Genomic DNA, 20,054 nt, shown 5'->3' on the forward strand with positions numbered 1-20,054 from the left:
ATACAGCTTTAACTAATGTTGTTAAATTAGGAAACATTTGTTCTCCTACAGCATTTTTCATTTCAAAAACTTTATTACAAAAAACTTTAATTCTTGACCTTTTTTCAATGCTTCTACCGTCTTACAGTTGCCATTCTCTATCAAGCTCTTCATAACGCCCCTAGATATACATTTTCTATGTCTATAAACTGACCATTGTCGGCTGGATTTATCTTTTCCAAATTAAATCATGAATAAAAGGTGATGATTACTCATTAAAATATTTAATTTTTCCACTTGTTTTCATTGTGGTAATGATCTTATAACGCCGAAAGAAGATATTTTCATTGGCTAATACCAGTCGGATTGCGTAAGTATGGGATCGAGGGGGGGGAGGTTAGCGAACAGTGAGAAGGGGGGGAGAGAAATCACGCCTGTGTCACTGAATGTGACATATGGGAAAGGTGGGAGAAGAGGAAAAAAATATTAAATTGATATGTCTAACTCCCATGTTGTTATTATTATTCGGGAGAAAGAAAGTACTAGATCTGTTGGTAAACGTCCTAGAACACTAAACATTTATAAAAAGTACTAGATCTAGTACGAAAGTACTAGTGGTGGTCACCCTGCATAGAATACATGTATGCGCATGACAGTTGTCTGTTTACCGCTAGGTGGAGATATCTCCAAGTACGATGAAAATCAATAAATAAATCGGACATTCTTCATTTATTTTGAATCTCCTCCAAAACAATATTTAAGAATTTCGTTTTTGTTTTTGTTTTTTTTTCAAATCTAGAAAAAATATTTTTTTACCGTTAATTTGTAATTTAAAATTACAACAGTTTATTTCGACTTCTTAGCTATTAATGGCAAAGCCCTACACGGGCATATTTGATGTATTTAGTAGCCAAGAGATATTCCATCTAGTCTTGGATCAGCTGCGGCCCACAGAACATTCTTCGATTCCTGGGACAAGTTCTGCATTTTGTCGTTTTCCCACAGAGACCTTCTAGCAATGATGTGTCCCCTTCCGAATAGGCTTCGGTCATAATCGCATATCAGTTGAACGTCATGCCCTTTGGTTCGTAGAACTTCTAAGACATCCCGAGGTATACCTTCTTCAAGCCACAGATATTTCAGCAATTCACTGCACATAAATAACAATTTTGAGAAAATTAAAAAAATAGACATTAATTAGTTCTATAAAATCGTCAACTATGAGATCATTAATTATATCGAAATAAGTAACCATTATCGTTATAAAAATATTAATAACAATATTTTATTCTTGTTGGAGAGATTGACTATTTGATTCTTTCACAACAAGACTGGACTCTCTGGGACCTCGTCGTTTTCACATTTTACCAGTGCATTTTATGGCTCCATCAACCACAATCCAGCGGAGCTCTAAAGGACAATAATAAAAAGGGGAAATTAAAAAAAAAAAAAAAAAACTCCAGAAAGGGCTTCAAGAAGGATGGAAAAGCTTTCAAGATGACGTGTCGTTTTCTATACCAATTTAGAAAACGGGTGGTAGCTAATTAAAACAGGGCATTCATAAATTATCATTACTGTTTAATATTTTAATTTTATGATAAGGTGGTTAGGCCTTATGCCTACATATGTAAATTGAATGTGTTCTCCGGGTTAGTTTACCTGATTGGGGGGGGGGGAGTACAATCACTTTCGTTTGAAACTCGATACGTCATCTTCATTTGAAAAGTCCTGACATAGGTTCTTTTTGTTCTTAAACAGGATTCGAACCCAGCTTTTCCAAACAAAACCGCACTGGTTGGGAAAAGTTTTCTTCCAAAAGGTATCGTCAAAAATGACTGCGGAGACTCCACTCGATTATTTTACTACACTAAATCCCAAAGTTATATGCAATAAAATGATATAAAATCGATAACCCATTCATTTTTCCTACGTAAATTACTTGCAAAATAATGATTTTTGTAACATTAAAGATCAAAATAAAACAAATCAGCTAACACCTTTTATTCCCTTATAGGGAGTAGGCAAGGCCTTTATACCCTATCTAGCTTTTGGAGACTGAGTGGGCAATTCAATCTCCACCGGTAGCCAATAAGAGATAGCTGGACCATGTCTATCACTAATTATAGCAGCCGCCGATGAAGAGACTGGCAAACAAGTGCTGCCATCTCTTGGTACCTAACCCTAACAAGATATGTCACTGGCTGAAATAATGTGAGTACTACGGTCGATTTTCTTGAGTTTACGGGATGAAAAACCCGCTTGCCCATGCCAGAGATCGACTAACTTGGGAATCGGTCGAAGAAAGGCTTAGAAAAAGTTCCTCCAGTCGGCGACGAGACTTGAACTTAAGTCAAACTTCGAGCGACCAAGTGCAGAGGACGCAAGCCCCACTTCCACGGAGCTACACAAAAAAAAAATAAATAAATAGTAATTAAAGATATAATCCAAATTTTTAAAATGAAGAATATCTTTAAATCTGTCTAATCATAAATAACAATATATTCATAGTAGATTTGTTTCTAGATTAAAAAGTCATACAACTTTTATGATTTTTTTTCCCGTCAGGTGTTTACATACACTAATAGGTTTAGAGGGTCATGCAAAACGGGCTTTAAATCCTTCTTAACCTTTCGGGTTTTTTTTTTTTAACAAAAACCGTGTATCCTCGATTAGACGAGATTCGAAATCACGTCTGCTCAGTTAAACCAACGTACTGTCATTCTTCCAACTGCACTACAGAAGTGCTTGAAATTAGGATATTTCAAGTCGAAATATTGACCATCTCTAATTGAAGAGGCTTGGAAAAAGTTCCGTGTTTGTTCTACAGGGCAAAGTTATCGGATTATTTAACCTTGAACCTTCTCCTAAAAGTCCTGTCACAAGTGAAATTACGTTTGCTTGTTTAGTTGCAAAATATAAATATTTTACTTTTCTTTCATCAGTATTAACATTCGATTCTCCCTCCCAGATATTCATAATAAGAAAAACTAACCTGATTTGTCCTCGCAAAGTGCCTGTTGGACCGACATAAAATCTGGGCTCATCCAATGCTTCCTGCGGAGTCATCCCAAATTCCAGCATGTTAAGTAAAACCTGATGATATAAACAGCAACGTATATATACGCAATGAAAAGTAGTTCTCGTTAAATAAAGAATAATCCTTATCCAGTTATAACAACACGTTTTTTCTTTACCTGCACGTGTCCTTGTGCTTGCATCCAACCTCCCATTACGCCTAACGATGCTAACAAATTGTTGTTCTTACTGTCTGTTATCATGGAAGGAATGATAGTATGTAGTGGAAGTTTACGAGGCGCCATTACGTTAGGGCTCTTTTCATCCAGACTAAATAAACAACCACGGCTCTATAAAACAAAGAAAATCTGTTCAACCAGTTATGATTACCGATGTCTTATTCCATCGCTATATTAATAAGAATACTTTATTCATTATCCAAATATATATTTATATATGAACACAGTAACACAATGAAACATTTATTTTATTTATTATATTTATTTATTATATTTTTATTTATTTTGTTTTTTAAAAAACAAAATAAATAAAAATACTAAACAAAGCAAGCATTCAATCACCGACAACAATAAATTGAACTACCAATACCCGAATGTATACCAGTTTCTAAATTAAGACTAAAAGAATTCTGCTTGCTCTGTTCTGGAATAAGAAGCCTTAAAAGGTATTTTTAAATCTCTAAATTCAATATTTGGTGAGAAATAAAACTCAATTATTCCAGAGATATAGCCGGTCATAGCACTGAGTTAATTTAGAGAAATAGCCACATTATTATACGTCAAGTATGTTCAGTAACCCATTTAATTTGGGAAGCAGGAATTTCTTTAACAATAATCAAAACTCTGTTGTGTTATACAATATTAATTTTTGAATCAGCGTTACCAACAAAGATCTAGTGTGTAAATAATGTTGTCAAAGAAAAAAGCTTGTTAGGAAATACTTTTCGAGACAGGTTTTCTTTTTTTTTTTTTTTTTTAGCTGTTTAGATTTCGGATGATTCGCTTAAAAGATAAGTCAGCAGGGATGCCCTGAAGACCCAAGAGATATTTTATCTCCCCTTCGTTATACATACACGAGCCACCGATTTAGAAAGTTTATGCAGATGTTAGTATAAGCAAAATACTTGGTCACGTGCACCCCACGTGTTCTAGCCAATTATTTAACAATACTGCTGGCGAGTAATCGTCAATAGTGTTAATCACAAGGGAAAATTATTGCGGTGCATGTCTGGCTGAAGGCCACATTTTTGAAAATAGAGCTGACTGGTTTCTCAAGAGGTGAGACATCTGGAGTGTTTAATCAGTGGGAAAATAACCCACATTGCTTGTCTAAGAATCTAACTGTGGTCCTAAAACAGACTGTCATGAAAACAAGATCGCCATCGTATTTGAGGAGGCTTGTATGGACAAACAGAATCGAATTGAAGAGGATCGGTATTGGTAGTCGAATGCCAATGCAGAAACCATTGATTTCTGCGAAGTCTTTAATAAGCAATGATTGAAAAAAACTGAACAGTGTTGTTCAAAAAGCAATTTTGTAAAAGAGGTGCACGGCGAGAAACGATAACATAATTGGAGTATTTTATCTCAGTTACTTCGTCAAAGCCTTCCCAAAATCTAATAATATTTGGATCTATCAAAAAAGGACAACTGATTGAACTTACATGTAGAGGAAAGCCACATCTTCGAGGTATCAAAGTGCTGCCGAAGGAATTTGCAATGCTAGTGATGAAAGAACAAGCATTTCCTTGTTCATCTACCGCACACAGGTAGGTAGTATCCGACGCAGAACTAACAGCGCCATCTATACAGATTTTGTGAAAAGGTCTAAATGAGAAATCAAATTCCTTCAATTTTTTTTTTTTTTTTTTTGAGATGCACATATACATAAATGACTAATGACGCCAGATAGTTTAAATTCGCATGTAAGATTCAAATTGTAATTCATTTTAATGTGAATGATGTGTCCGATATTTTCTAACGTACCTGTTTGGATCAATCTCTTTTTGCCTCTTTTTGGCATACTCTTTAGACAGTAGCATATCCAGAGGGACTGTAGAAAATTGTGGGTCTCCTACATGGCATACTGTGTCGTTTAAGGCTATCTTTAAGGATTGAGACACCGTATGGATATACTGCACGGAATTGTGGGTCATTTCTGAAATATAAATTTAAAAATATCACTATCACTTTTTTTATTATTAAATGCCACTCATCAGTCATAACAATATACTTGAAAGATATAAAAAGGCCCTGTTCGTAGGATGATTGCTTTTAATTTAATTTAATTATTACTATTTTATACAGAATAGTTCTGCAGACAATACGATACATGAAGAAATAACTGCTGTATCAAAGAAAGCGATGAGCATTGCTTTGGCCTTCAACCAGACAAATTCAAAAATCATGTCTTGTCTCGATTATTTGGAGATTTCTCCGGTTTGTTGTACCCATTTCATGTATTTCCATGATCGTCTAAGCAATTTTTACCACACACACACACACACACACACACACACACACACACACACACACACACACACACACACACACACACACACACACACAGTCAGCGCCTCCGTAGCTTAATCGATAGGATTGGGTTGGCTGGAAATACGACAGGAAACTGTCTGTTAATTGTGTGTGTGTGTGTGTGTATGCAGGGAAAATTTCCACTTGACCGGTTAACTCATTTGTAGTTGATAAGTCCTTATAAAGGTTCATCGTGTCCTACACGGGATTCGAACCCAGGTCTTTCGAAATGAAAGGCAAATAATCACATCTTCACAGCTACGCTATGCTGGGGAGGAGCAATCGGAAGGACTACGCAGAATATATCTCCTTTGGTTGGAATGATATGAGTCAAATCCAAAAACGATCCAAATAACATACATTAATAGATATGGTCTCGATTGCTTCTTCCTTAATTTTCACCAGTCCCATATTGTTTTTCGGTAAGAGGAATCTGAAGATGTTGACAGATATCTTATATACGAGTAGTTGGTATTCAGATTATAACCTTCAAAAGGTAAGAAAAATGCAACTTATTTAACAGATTTTATTCTGATCATACACAGCTTGCAGTTTTCATTTATGTATGAGTCCAATGTTTGCTCTTTGCTTCGCACACCATAATGGTAAGTTCCAACTACGATCTGTTAACTGATAGCGTTAGCGATTATTAAAATCCACTATTAATAGACTATTCTTATGTCCAGAGCGAAGTGGGAGAATCTTGCAATGAAAAGTCATATAAGCTTTAATTCCGCAGGCTATAAGATTGCTATCACACATATAATAACTAACAAATCATTGAAAAGAGACACTTTCATTGTATATTTAATTAGAACAGTAAATATCTCAAAATATATTTCGTTTATAAAATAAATTACTTACTTTTAAGATCGAATTCTTGGAGGATATTAAGAGCCAACAAAGCGGCCATTCCCTGAGTATTAGGTGGCAACTCCCACACTCGTACACCCCGATATTCAACGTTAGTTGGCTGCATTACCGAATCGTGGGATTGCATGTGATGTTTTAAATCTTCTAAGGTAAGACAGCCACCAGCTTGTCTCACTTCCTCGACGATGCTCTTCGCGATGGGACCAGTGTAGAAACCATCTACTCCATGTTCGGCTATCTCCTAAACGATTTTGGTGAAGATTTTTTGGAAAACAAAATCAGCTATGAACTAATTCTGGTAATATGATCATACAAAAATATAAGATGTTATTTGAATATGGATTATGTATTAGGGACAACGAAAAGTTAACCAGCTTAATATGAACAACGAAATGAAATCATCCAGTTATCAGAGAGTTCATCACCCATTAAAGTAATTAATCTTTGCAGACAATAGTGAATCATAAATGCCAGGAACATGTGTACAACTTACTGCGAAATAGTGGGTTATCGATGTTAACTCCATCCGAAGCAACATACCTTTCACAGACATATTTTTTCGCTATAAACTGTATACCTAATATTTTGATATAACGTTATCCAAAAATAAACCACCACGAAAGATGGTAGAGCCCTTTTCCCCCTGAACCGTCAATCTAAAACCCAAATTCAAAACGTGGTGATTTCGATTTGTTCTAAGTATCAGGAAACGCCGGCCAGACAGCTGTTTCTCATGACAGTGTAACCAAATAGCTCGGAAGATTGTACACTTGATTTAACAAAAGTATCAGCTTTAAATCCCAACGAGCCAATTACAGTCAAGGGACGATTACCTTGAAAAACAAAAATATTCTGGACAATTCTACCTCGTTCATATTTAGCTAGATAGCTTTTCTAGTCCCACATATTCTTCTGTTTACCTTCATAGTAGATGCCAGATATTCATTTTTCATGATTTGTCCTGCACGAGGAGCTTTTTCATCAATCAATAATTCGCTACCATTTCTGGATGCTTTTAGCTCATCTTCATGTTCTGCCCAGTAATGTGCAGTAACTTCGGCTACTGGAAATCCATCACGGGCCAGTTGAATAGCGGCCAAGAGAAGATCCGAAAGTGAAAACTAAGAAAAAAAAAGAAACAGAATATATATATATATATATAAAATTCGGGACGGTAGACAATTTAAGTCAGAATACTTCTGTCAGTATATATACTTTTACCATTATATACCTTGCCAGAACCAAATCTTTGTACGCAGTCTCTCATTCCGAGAACCGCACCAGGAACAGTTACTGCCAATCCATGATTTGCTGGTAGAGGATTATCTGTATTGAATCCTAAAGATCTCACGACTCTCAAGGTTGACTTTCCTGAATTCCTACCGCTGCAAAATATAAATAAATAAATAAAAATAAATCCGCTAACGTTGTCCTCAAATAGAGTGTCCTCCAGTTTTCGAAAAACTTAACTCTAAGTTTTTCGAAAACTGGAGGACATTCAATCTCCACCCTTAACCAATCACAGACAGCTGACTTAAGACTATGTATGATTTTAAACAGCATTCGGGGAAGAGAATACAGTAAATAAATATAAATACATAAATTTAAAATCTCTGTTTCAATGTATATACCGTTGATAGACATGCCATTTTTTCACTTGATTAATACAATAAGTAAACACATCATTTTATACAAAATAAAAGTTGATCAGTGTGACATAAATCGTTCGGTTCTGAAAAACTCAGTCTGACACTGTCGTCTGGTTACTGGAGCGTAGTTGGAAGCAAGGTGCTCTTTATATGGAAGTACCTGCATTCGAATTCATTCTGATATGCAAGGAACACGGAAACGGGTCTTACAAAAGGTGACATTTTTCATTTAACAAAGAGACAACTCTCCCTAAGAACACACGCAATTTACAACCAGCACTATAGGCATAGGGGTAACCATCCTATCCTGAAATAACATTTAGGAAATCTAAGGGGTTCTTGGAAAGCTATGGACGCGTAAGGGCCTACCAAAACCACAGGAAGAAAAAGAATGATACAATGATGACAGAATTAATTCTGAAGCAATTTTGAGTGACGTGTAGTACTGTATGCGGTCTAAAGTTTATCTCTACCTTATGTCATAATAATAATAATAATAATAATAATACAAGCGGAAGTAATGGAGCAAGGGAGTTATTAAGTCATAATTTAAAAAAAAAAGGAGTATTTTCCATATCCAGGATTTTCCTACAGAATCTTGGATATGGAAGTAGGAAAATCCTGGATATGCAACTAATATAATATAATATAATGCATATAGTTTACTGCCTTTTATTTAACCTTACTGAAGTTCTGATACTGTAATTCGTAGCATCAACAGTAGATGGCAGCACTGTGCAAATATTTTTAATTACCTTTTTAATAATTTCCGTAATTTCCTTTCATCTTATAACTATACCTATTCTAATACACGTGATACAAAATGGATTATTTTTTATCTCTTTCTCTGCCCTTTTTCATTTTAGGTATCCACATTTAAATTCGAAAATTGAAGATTATCACATCAAAATACTAGAAAATAGCTTAATGTTTATATGGAGAAAACATTAGTTCCATACCCACTATTAAATTTGCCTTATACTAAGAATATTTGAAACATCAAAAATGATGATTTGCTTCTTTTTTTTTTTTTTTTGATATACCATTACGTCTCTGACGTCAAGCGATTTGCTAGTCCCAAGCACACATGAGGGTATCATACATACACCCTCATGTATATAAGCAGATACGGTATTTCGTAAAAACTGAAACATACGTCGAGCTGAGTATTCTGAAACTTTGTGATGAGGGTTGATTCGAGGGAATATCTTGTTCGTATGAATGTAGCTCGGTCGATTGCTTACCCAACTACCACCTCTTTGAATATTTCACGAATGATCAATCTTTAAGACTGCTCGTCATGAAGTGCAAACTTAACCACAGTTTTTCATTTATAGCAACTAAAAGATGTTCAGAATCTCATCACTTTCGACAAATGTTCAGAATCTCATCACTTTCGACAAATGTTCGTTCATCTTCAATGCGTAGGCAGAGTCACTTATTACACTCCGTACGCTGCGTCAGCTAACATGTTTAAGAGGGATGATCAAGGCGTTTTGTACGGAAACTACTGAAATTATCCGGGTAGGTTTATGGACATGTCTCCTGACACTTTCTACCCGAAAAGACAGCAGCTTCGTCAGTGAACGACTTAATGATGTCGTTCTTTTCTTATATCGCATTGCGAAATATGTGTTGAAGAAGAAAAGTGTGCGTTTGGTTGCAGACGTCATAAGAATGCCTTAAAAACTTTCACTGTTACTGCAAGTATTTTGAGAAATTGAAAACAGATTCCAGACGTTTCTATCTTCAAATGCTTAATGCTCTCAGCCCTTTCTTTAATATCGAGGATTTAATGTATAGAAGTATCAATTACGGATAAAAGATTAATAAGATGAACAGAACTCTTCTTTCATGTTTTCAAGATGTAGTTCATCGAAAATGATCTTTCAAAACTCGACGTCCCGAAGGGGTTTAAACATCTAATAACTTTATTACATGTTTAATCTTTGAGATCGTTCTTATTGCTTATTCTTTTTTTATTATAGCGAAATATAGAACGCGGAGATTTTTTTTATTTTGTTTTGGAGTTTGTTTGTTTTTTTCACTGCCCAGACTACTAGCGTAGAGCCACAATAGAACTCCTAAGACAAATTATTGGCAAGTAAATAATTTTGCGAAGATCTGAAATGATTGGCCATCACATTCCCCAGATCTGATGATTCTCGACTTCTGCCTATGGGATTATCTGAAGGAAAAAAGTGTATGTGAACAAGCCTCAGACAATCCAACATCTGAAGAAGAACATTCGTGTAGAAATTAGAGCGTGCAGCCCGAAAGATTAACAGCTGTCATGGAAGATGCCGTAAAAAGGGCTCCCTCTTTGTTAAGTCGAAATATGGAAGGAACTTAAGTGATGTAGTTTTTCATAACTAATAAAAATTATACCCAGATTCTGTATTGAATTGTAACAAAAAATAAATTAATAAATAAAAAAGGGCCACTCTGTGTGTCACTGTAGTGCAACCCTCAGTGTCCTGACATTCTTAGCCAAGTACAGCACCCAAATGGTTCACTTCGCACCTTAGTAGCCAATTCGGATCTCACGCGACTCCTTCCTCCACTCGCAGGTAGAAGAATACTTCAAAAGGGAAAACAATGTTAAGTCCATTCATAAACTGGCGTACCAGAGATGCATCGAACAATGGAAAGCTAAATGCTTCCGATCAAGAGGATCGTACTAGGAAGATGAGTCAGTGTAACTTGAAAGCGTTTCATTTCCCGACATTCTCGGATAATTTCGATTCAATCTAGTATTAATATTCATTTCTGTTTCAGTAAACTGCGTAAATGCGCGCAATCACTTTCTGATATTTATATATCACAAAATGCGCCGGGAGCTAACAAGTTTTCATTACCTACTAGAAATGACTAAAAAAATGAATTCGGAGAACGGCGGTAGTGCAACAGTAATTTAGAAGATCCCGAAAATAACTTATCTGCTAATCTTTGCAACTTCTGAGACTGTTTCTCAAAAGTACAAAACGAATATTATAAACGAAGAGAAAGAAACTTCCCAAATTGGGAAATACTTTTTTTTTGTGTGTGTACGTGTGTGTACCATTAGTACACCTACGTTTAATTTTTAAACATATATTTACCGTCGACACTGCTCCTTCACCCATATTTCTTTCTCTCTCTCTCTCTCTCTACAGACTAACGAATGAAGAGAGGTCAGTGAAGCTATTCTAACAACACACAAGCAGTTTTTTTTTTTTTTTTTTTTGAGACTAGACTCCTACAAAAGCACCTGTTACGCATTTGCAGAGCAATTTGGTTCATTCAATAGATTTCATTTTCAAATATTTTTGTCGTTACATCCACATTTCTGTTTATATTTTCTCCGTTCATATTTGTAAGTTATGATTACAGGGGCGGCTCGCGCATAGGCACTACAGAACTGCAGAACCCCCAATTTTTCTCGATATATAAATATATTTATTAATTTATTTATATTTGCTTGTAATATTTAATTTTATCATCAACAATCCTATATAATTCTCTTATTTTGTATAAAAAATAATAAAAATCCACCTTGTAGCACTTAGGAGGGCAAAGGACGCTAGCAGCACTGTGTTTGCCGCAGTGTCATATTGCTACGCGCGCAAGCATATGCACGTCATAGTGAGATGCGAGCTATTAGCGTAATGCGGCACTGTCCGTCGCGCAGTTCCACTGTGTTTATATGCAGTTTGCGCAAGTAGTAGAGTGTTCGTAGTGCTTATCGTGTTTACTCTGTCTCTTTAAATATTTGGACTTTACAATTAAAGACATAACATTTGTTATAGTTTTTATTTTACAACGTAATTGGGATTATGATAATGGATTTTATTTTTAAGTAATTTCGAATTATACTAAACTATATAATTTTATCGATAATTAACAATATTTTTTCGTTAAACAGAACAAGAAGAATATATTTTATTTTTAAGTAATTTTCAATTTTGTTATCGATAATAAACAATATTTTTTCATGTTTATTTTTTTTTTTAATTTTTACCATAATTTTGATATTCTATCCAAACACGTATACACTATACTTACAGTGTGTATGTATATTTCGAAAGTTGCAACACCCCCCACGATTTCAAGCCACGAGTCGCCACTGGTTATGAATAAATTATGATGATGAATTTTAAAATATTTTTGAAATTTTCAAAATTTGTAGAGTTAAAAAAGTGAAAAGAAGAATAGAAAATGGACATAAAAAAAAAAAAAAAAACACTGTACAACAAACAACATTCACCATTTTGTGAAATAAGCTCCAAACCACAACTTCCCGTGATGTGCACCTTATCTTCATATTCAAAAATGTGCGTAAAAAAATAGCTCATGGTTTTGTCATAGCCCGTGCAAAAACAAAGGGAGTGTAACAATGGTGTGTGTGTTGGGGAGTGGAGTGAAATTATGCTCCAAAGGATTCCAAAATTCGGATCCAAACAAACCAGCCGTTTATGCAGTCTTAGTGGGAAAAGAACGCTGATGATTGTTGATATACAGTCAAATAACGTATAAAATCTAGCTCAGTCGGTATATACGAAGCCGTTCCTCAAAAAAAAAAAAAAAAAAAAAAAAAAAAAAAAAAAAACGAAGCCGTTCCTCCCGTCCATAACGTGAGGTCTCTATCAACTTAAGGTAAGTTTGTCGGTCACATACGGAGGTATTGAGTTTTTTCCCCGCCGGGAAACTCGGTTTTTTTTCGTCCCTCAGAACAGGCAAACTGTCCCCGCGAACACACATGGATCTAAAGTCATAAAATGCATACTTAATTCCCTATTAGGACTGCCGGTATTCTCTTTCACAGGATGCGGGTTCGAATCCCGCCGTCGCATGAATGTGGGAGATGAATTTCATCGCCCTACTTATTGGAGACCTGAAGTGATAAAGTTCCATGTTTGATCTATACAGCACGGCTTCCGGATTACGTAAAAAATAAATTAAGAAATACAAAATAAATAAATAAAAATATAAAAGAAACTTAGCCCATCCACGGTTTAATGTATACTAAAGGTTTAAAACCTTTCATGGTTGATAATAAAAAAATAAAAAAAAAAGAGTGTTAGTTTAAATTTCCTTTGTTTCTATATTAAGGGTTCATGTTATTCAAATCAAAAGTGGCTCAAATGAGATCTCAACATATTATTAGGTTTTTAAAAAAGGCAATAAAGTCAGTTATAGAACTCCAGAAGGCTTTAGCCTTCAGGAAAATTAGATTCATTTACGAATGCGTTCATAATACCGACCTTGGTGGTATGCCAAGTCCGGTACAAGAATGCCAATGGTTTGGCCATTGAAGCTACAACGCAATTCAGGACTGAATAGACAGTTGTGTTCGTCTTCAACCTTTTGGTTCTGTCCACTGTTGGACGAAGGTCTCCCCGATAATTTTCCAGACCACTCGGTTTTTCTGCCTCTCCCATCCATCTCACTCCTGCAATGTGTTCCCCAGTTCATCCCTCCACCTTCTTCTCTGTCTTGCTCCATCCATTGGTATCCACTCTGTTGTTTTTCTAGTCCATCTCCGGTCACTGCATCTGGCAATATGGCCAGCCCATCTCAACATAATGATTTTAATGATTTTAAGTAATGATTTTAAGTTTTTCAAAATGTTTATTTAATCAAAAAACGTATATCTCGTGTATAGTTTATATCTCATGAATTATTGCAGGGGATCATACTCTTATGGAATGTTTATAACAGTTTTCAATTATAGCGAACTAGCAGGTTTCATAAGGTAAAAATTATTTTCATAATATTAACTAAGCAACCTCAGCCCCTGAATCTCTCCTTCTAACCACACCCAATTCAACAACAGAAAAAAAAAGAGTAAATTTTCATTCAGAATGAAAATAGTTAGAAATTGGGTTAAATACTTTAGGACTAAATGCCTAATAACACAGGCTACGGCAGCGCTATTCCCTGAGAAAGGCTGGGGAGGAAAAGTAGGTAAATAATAATAAAATATGCGAAGAATCATCTAAAAATGTATGAATTTTGTTTCCGTTAGAGTCAATCCCTTGAACAAAGTGTTAATGGGGGGGAAAAAATTAAAAATCATTTATATTGATATGTAGGGATATCGACAGTTTTCAGATTACATATCAATAAGAATATTCTCCCTTCCCGATTTATATGTTCAGTTGTTTAGGTCAACTTAAGTCACTCAAGGGATTCGGAAATACACATGATAACTGCCAACGAACGCACATCAATTCTTGCGTTTAGCCTCCATGTACAAACTAATCCTTACTTGTATTATGGACAAGTAGACTTTACTGGTCAGTACATTTTAGGCATATTTTTAGTTCCTTTAATGATTAATAATCCCTGTTCCGCATGACCCACTTTGTGGTTATCCCCTCGCCCTCTGCTTTCCTCCCCTAAGGACCATGATATAAAACAGGCATAGTTGACCCAGACACACAGACACACACATGCTTTAGTGAATTACTTATTACTACCACTTGGCTATTAGCAGATAACATAAGTATCTAAAACGAATTTTCATTTGATAAGCATGCTCAAATGCATTTTCCGGCGTGCTACTAGAAAAGTGTCAAGGCTAACGTATAGATAGTAGATAAAGCATTGGAAGGTATACACGAATATAAAGCAGTTATCATACGCACCAACAAAATGTTCAGAATTGTTGATTCTTCTAAAAGAAGGATCATTACATTAAACTGAACAAGAAATAAATGTAATGTGTTGATGTCCAACAATTTTTGTGTAGCCTTCATTTATTTTTTATTTAATTACTCATGTATTTTATTTATCCATTTTATTTATTTCATTATATATATTCTAAAATAAATTATTTTAGTTATATTTTTATTTATTTTGATATATATTTTTTATATTATATATTTATTGCCATTTGATAAAATAGGAGGCGCAAATAGTAAAGTTTAAAAATAAATCCCAAATCGAAATACCAAACGATTAGCGATGCTCATACCAAAAAAAAAAAAAAAAAAAAAAAAAAAAAAAAAAAAAAAAAAAACGAAGCCGTTCCTCCCGTCCATAACGTGAGGTCTCTATCAACTTAAGGTAAGTTTGTCGGTCACATACGGAGGTATTGAGTTTTTTCCCCGCCGGGAAACTCGGTTTTTTTTCGTCCCTCAGAACAGGCAAACTGTCCCCGCGAATACACATGGATCTAAAGTCATAAAATGCATACTTAATTCCCTATTAGGACTGCCGGTATTCTCTTTCACAGGATGCGGGTTCGAATCCCGCCGTCGCATGAATGTGGGAGATGAATTTCATCGCCCTACTTATTGGAGACCTGAAGTGATAAAGTTCCATGTTTGATCTATACAGCACGGCTTCCGGATTACGTAAAAAATAAATTAAGAAATACAAAATAAATAAATAAAAATATAAAAGAAACTTAGCCCATCCACGGTTTAATGTATACTAAAGGTTTAAAACCTTTCATGGTTGATAATAAAAAAATAAAAAAAAAAGAGTGTTAGTTTAAATTTCCTTTGTTTCTATATTAAGGGTTCATGTTATTCAAATCAAAAGTGGCTCAAATGAGATCTCAACATATTATTAGGTTTTTAAAAAAGGCAATAAAGTCAGTTATAGAACTCCAGAAGGCTTTAGCCTTCAGGAAAATTAGATTCATTTACGAATGCGTTCATAATACCGACCTTGGTGGTATGCCAAGTCCGGTACAAGAATGCCAATGGTTTGGCCATTGAAGCTACAACGCAATTCAGGACTGAATAGACAGTTGTGTTCGTCTTCAACCTTTTGGTTCTGTCCACTGTTGGACGAAGGTCTCCCCGATAATTTTCCAGACCACTCGGTTTTTCTGCCTCTCCCATCCATCTCACTCCTGCAATGTGTTCCCCAGTTCATCCCTCCACCTTCTTCTCTGTCTTGCTCCATCCATTGGTATCCACTCTGTTGTTTTTCTAGTCCATCTCCGGTCACTGCATCTGGCAATATGGCCAGCCCATCTCAACATAATGATTTTAATGATTTTAAGTAATGATTTTAAGTTTTTCAAAATGTTTATTTAATCAAAAAACGTATATCTCGTGTATAGTTTATATCTCATGAATTATTGCAGGGGATCATACTCTTATGGAATGTTTATAACAGTTTTCAATTATAGCGAACTAGCAGGTTTCATAAGGTAAAAATTATTTTCATAATATTAACTAAGCAACCTCAGCCCCTGAATCTCTCCTTCTAACCACACCCAATTCAACAACAGAAAAAAAAAGAGTAAATTTTCATTCAGAATGAAAATAGTTAGAAATTGGGTTAAATACTTTAGGACTAAATGCCTAATAACACAGGCTACGGCAGCGCTATTCCCTGAGAAAGGCTGGGGAGGAAAAGTAGGTAAATAATAATAAAATATGCGAAGAATCATCTAAAAATGTATGAATTTTGTTTCCGTTAGAGTCAATCCCTTGAACAAAGTGTTAATGGGGGGGAAAAAATTAAAAATCATTTATATTGATATGTAGGGATATCGACAGTTTTCAGATTACATATCAATAAGAATATTCTCCCTTCCCGATTTATATGTTCAGTTGTTTAGGTCAACTTAAGTCACTCAAGGGATTCGGAAATACACATGATAACTGCCAACGAACGCACATCAATTCTTGCGTTTAGCCTCCATGTACAAACTAATCCTTACTTGTATTATGGACAAGTAGACTTTACTGGTCAGTACATTTTAGGCATATTTTTAGTTCCTTTAATGATTAATAATCCCTGTTCCGCATGACCCACTTTGTGGTTATCCCCTCGCCCTCTGCTTTCCTCCCCTAAGGACCATGATATAAAACAGGCATAGTTGACCCAGACACACAGACACACACATGCTTTAGTGAATTACTTATTACTACCACTTGGCTATTAGCAGATAACATAAGTATCTAAAACGAATTTTCATTTGATAAGCATGCTCAAATGCATTTTCCGGCGTGCTACTAGAAAAGTGTCAAGGCTAACGTATAGATAGTAGATAAAGCATTGGAAGGTATACACGAATATAAAGCAGTTATCATACGCACCAACAAAATGTTCAGAATTGTTGATTCTTCTAAAAGAAGGATCATTACATTAAACTGAACAAGAAATAAATGTAATGTGTTGATGTCCAACAATTTTTTGTGTAGCCTTCATTTATTTTTTATTTAATTACTCATGTATTTTATTTATCCATTTTATTTATTTCATTATATATATTCTAAAATAAATTATTTTAGTTATATTTTTATTTATTTTGATATATATTTTTTATATTATATATTTATTGCCATTTGATAAAATAGGAGGCGCAAATAGTAAAGTTTAAAAATAAATCCCAAATCGAAATACCAAACGATTAGCGATGCTCATACCAAAAAAAAAAAAAAAAAAAAAAAAAAAAAAAAAGAAAAGAAAAAGAAAATAAAAGCAGACGCCGTTGATATAAGCCTAAGTTCACGATATAGTTAACAGCAACGCAACGCGAGTTTATCGCTGAAAAAAATACATGAAAAACCTAAATTAATAAATGTTGTCTTAAGTGAATTTATTATATTGAAGACAAAGTTTTAACAGTATTCATATAAAATTCTGACGTGTAGTTGCTTAATTATTATTTTTTTGCTTACCTTCCATTTAAACCTAATATTTTACCATCTGAAGATCGATAAAATAAAGCAAAGCAGTCTCCCCCTATGCCAGACATGGCAGGCAACAACACTCCGACGGCAGCGGCCATAGCAACGGCTGCGTCAGCTGCATTTCCTCCCTTCTCGAGTACATCTGGGGGAAGAAGAAGAAAATTAAAAAAAAAAAAAGAAAAGTTCTTGTCAAGAACTATAAGGAATAAATTCAAATTAAAACAACCGTATTTTTTTACTTTCCTGTGAAGAGGTTGAAATTAAACTTCGGGTTTTCATAAACGTACTTTACAAGTAAATGTACCAAAATTCATTCTATCTCTCACGGCTAATACACTTCACCTTAAGTAATAAGTCATTCATTTCTATAGAAACTCATTAAAGAAATCAATATCTCATAATAAATATATTTTTATTATTGTTTTCATTTGATATTTACCAATGCCAACTTTAGATGCTAAAGGCTGATCGGAAGACACACATGCATGTCGCGCGATCGTAGCTGAACGTCGAGAAAGAAATCGCCACCTCTTCATGTTATAGCCTGTTGGAATACGTCAAAATATCGTAACTGAGAACTTCAAGTAAAAGACAACTTCAATCATTATTACACGTGGCGCCATCTTCTAGCTACAGGGTTAACTACGAATAGAAAATATATTCGTTTATTTCAATAACAGTTCGATATAAATAAATTAATTGGCTGATATAATTTTAATATATTAATGAAATTTTGGGAATTAAATGAAATTATTCAGAAAAATTTTAATTAAACCAGACACAATATAAATTTAACTGCATCTTATTTTTTGTTTTGTTTTTTTTTTAATTTCAGTACGACCTCTATTCATACAAATTTTCTGTAGGCCATTTAATAATAATAATAATAATAATAATAATGAAATTTTAATATCTCGATTAGATGTCCCTAAAGCCAAATTTCATAATTGATGTCCAACTTTTCTTCCATAATATAAAATTGTTAACAGCCGAGTTTTCATAATACACTATGAAAAATAATCGAGATATCACTTGGATAATATTATCAAGTCCGAGCGGATAGTGTGTGCTTTCCAACTAACAGTCTAAGGCAGTGTTTCTCAAAGTGTGGTACGCGTATCCCCGGGGGTATGCGAAAGGTCGTTGGGGGGGGGGGGGGTACGTGGCAATTTTCGGCTATGCATAATTAAAGAAATCATTATATTTTTCAACAAACAGTGCAATTAGAGACAACCGGTATAAAAACGGCACTAACTAATGAATCACATCCTCTCCCCCCCCCCCCAACATAAACTGCTGTATAGACACAAGCAAAACCATATGTTGCCGGTGGAACATATGGTTTAGCTTGACACCACCCTGTCATGAACGTGTTAAAACTAAGAAATATATAGTTTCAACAGACAAATTAGCATTTCAACTCAACTTGTGAAATGCTAATTTGTCTTTGGTTCGCGCGATGTTTCGTTAATACCGCACCAATCATATGCAGTTCTTCGCTGCTTTACGTATCTCGAGTCTTGTAAATTACTGGTAATTTTTGCTTGAAATAATGGGAAAGAAGTTGACGCTATTTTGGTAGATGACTGACGATGCACACAAAGAAACTGTTCTCGATGCCAAAAGTAGTGATAGCGAGTAGGAGCTTCTTGGTAAGTCGCACCATTTTCAGTTTTTTTCTGACAACTTTAGTTTCCGAAAATCCCCGCACGTATCTCGCACCACGATTTTTTAGCTTTAATTTTGGGAAAAAAGTTGGAGATATATTCGAGTAAATACGGTAATTTTTTTTAGCTTTCAAATTCTTACGTATGGATGATTGGTTAAAGATTCGATTTATAAAACCCTCGAAAGAGAGCAATACAGCAAATAGAAGTAGCTGAAAGCAACAAGAAAACGTTGATATTGCATCTGGATCAAATGAAATTGATAAGAGTCTGTCGTCTGACATCTCTAGGGAACCAACTAGGAAGAGGATGAAAACTCTTCGTAAGTATGATATGAATTACTCGAAATGTGGATTTTCATGGACGGGAAATGAAGAGGAACCTCTTCCAAATTTTGTTCTATTAAAATTTAACCATATTTGTTGTTTACATGAACATATAAATTCAAATAAAATAGACATTTACAATGAAATATACTTTATTTATTTATTTATTATTTTGATAAGGGAGTACTTGGTAATAATGAAAATTTAAGAAGCGGTACGCGGATGTCTGAAGTTTGAGAAACACTGGTCTAAGGATTCGAAACCCACTGTGGATGTGATTGTTTGTAATGGTCTCATCACTAGGTGTGAATGGTGTTCTTGCTATGTGAACGGATTCAGAGAATGACCTCCA

The 20,054-nt window shown here is 34.8% G+C and overlaps 1 protein-coding gene across 1 annotated transcript; it reads right to left on the bottom strand.

The window, feature by feature from the left end:
- Positions 1 to 803: 803 nt before the first annotated feature.
- LOC150094850 (uncharacterized) lies at positions 804 to 18,245 on the bottom strand. Its single transcript, XM_090411678.1, has 10 exons — positions 18,149 to 18,245; positions 17,698 to 17,851; positions 7,651 to 7,804; positions 7,340 to 7,540; positions 6,411 to 6,660; positions 5,001 to 5,172; positions 4,679 to 4,841; positions 3,174 to 3,344; positions 2,972 to 3,072; positions 804 to 1,129 (listed from the first exon to the last, which is right to left on the bottom strand). The coding sequence occupies exons 1-10, from the start codon at positions 18,243 to 18,245 to the stop codon at positions 883 to 885; spliced, it is 1,710 nt and encodes a 569-aa protein (XP_090267804.1). The 3' UTR covers positions 804 to 882.
- Between the last annotated feature and the right edge of the window lie 1,809 nt (positions 18,246 to 20,054).

This window comes from Typopeltis vanoorti, chromosome 21, assembly GCF_054136105.1.
Source record: "Typopeltis vanoorti isolate ZY-2024b chromosome 21, IOZ_Tvanoo_1.0, whole genome shotgun sequence".
Lineage (NCBI taxonomy): Eukaryota > Metazoa > Arthropoda > Arachnida > Uropygi > Thelyphonidae > Typopeltis > Typopeltis vanoorti.

What these genes read in the sequence shown, in the direction of transcription:
- LOC150094850 (XM_090411678.1), bottom strand. Translation starts at nt 18,245, where the DNA reads ATGAAGAGGTGGCGATTTCTTTCTCGACGTTCAGCTACGATCGCGCGA. An exon ending in AGCATCTAAAGTTGGCATTG is followed by an intron (nt 17,852 to 18,148) that starts GTAAATATCAAA and finishes TTCTTCCCCCAG; the next exon opens with ATGTACTCGAGAAGGGAGGA. An exon ending in GATGTGGCTTTCCTCTACAT is followed by an intron (nt 3,345 to 4,678) that starts GTAAGTTCAATC and finishes TTTGTTTTATAG; the next exon opens with AGCCGTGGTTGTTTATTTAG.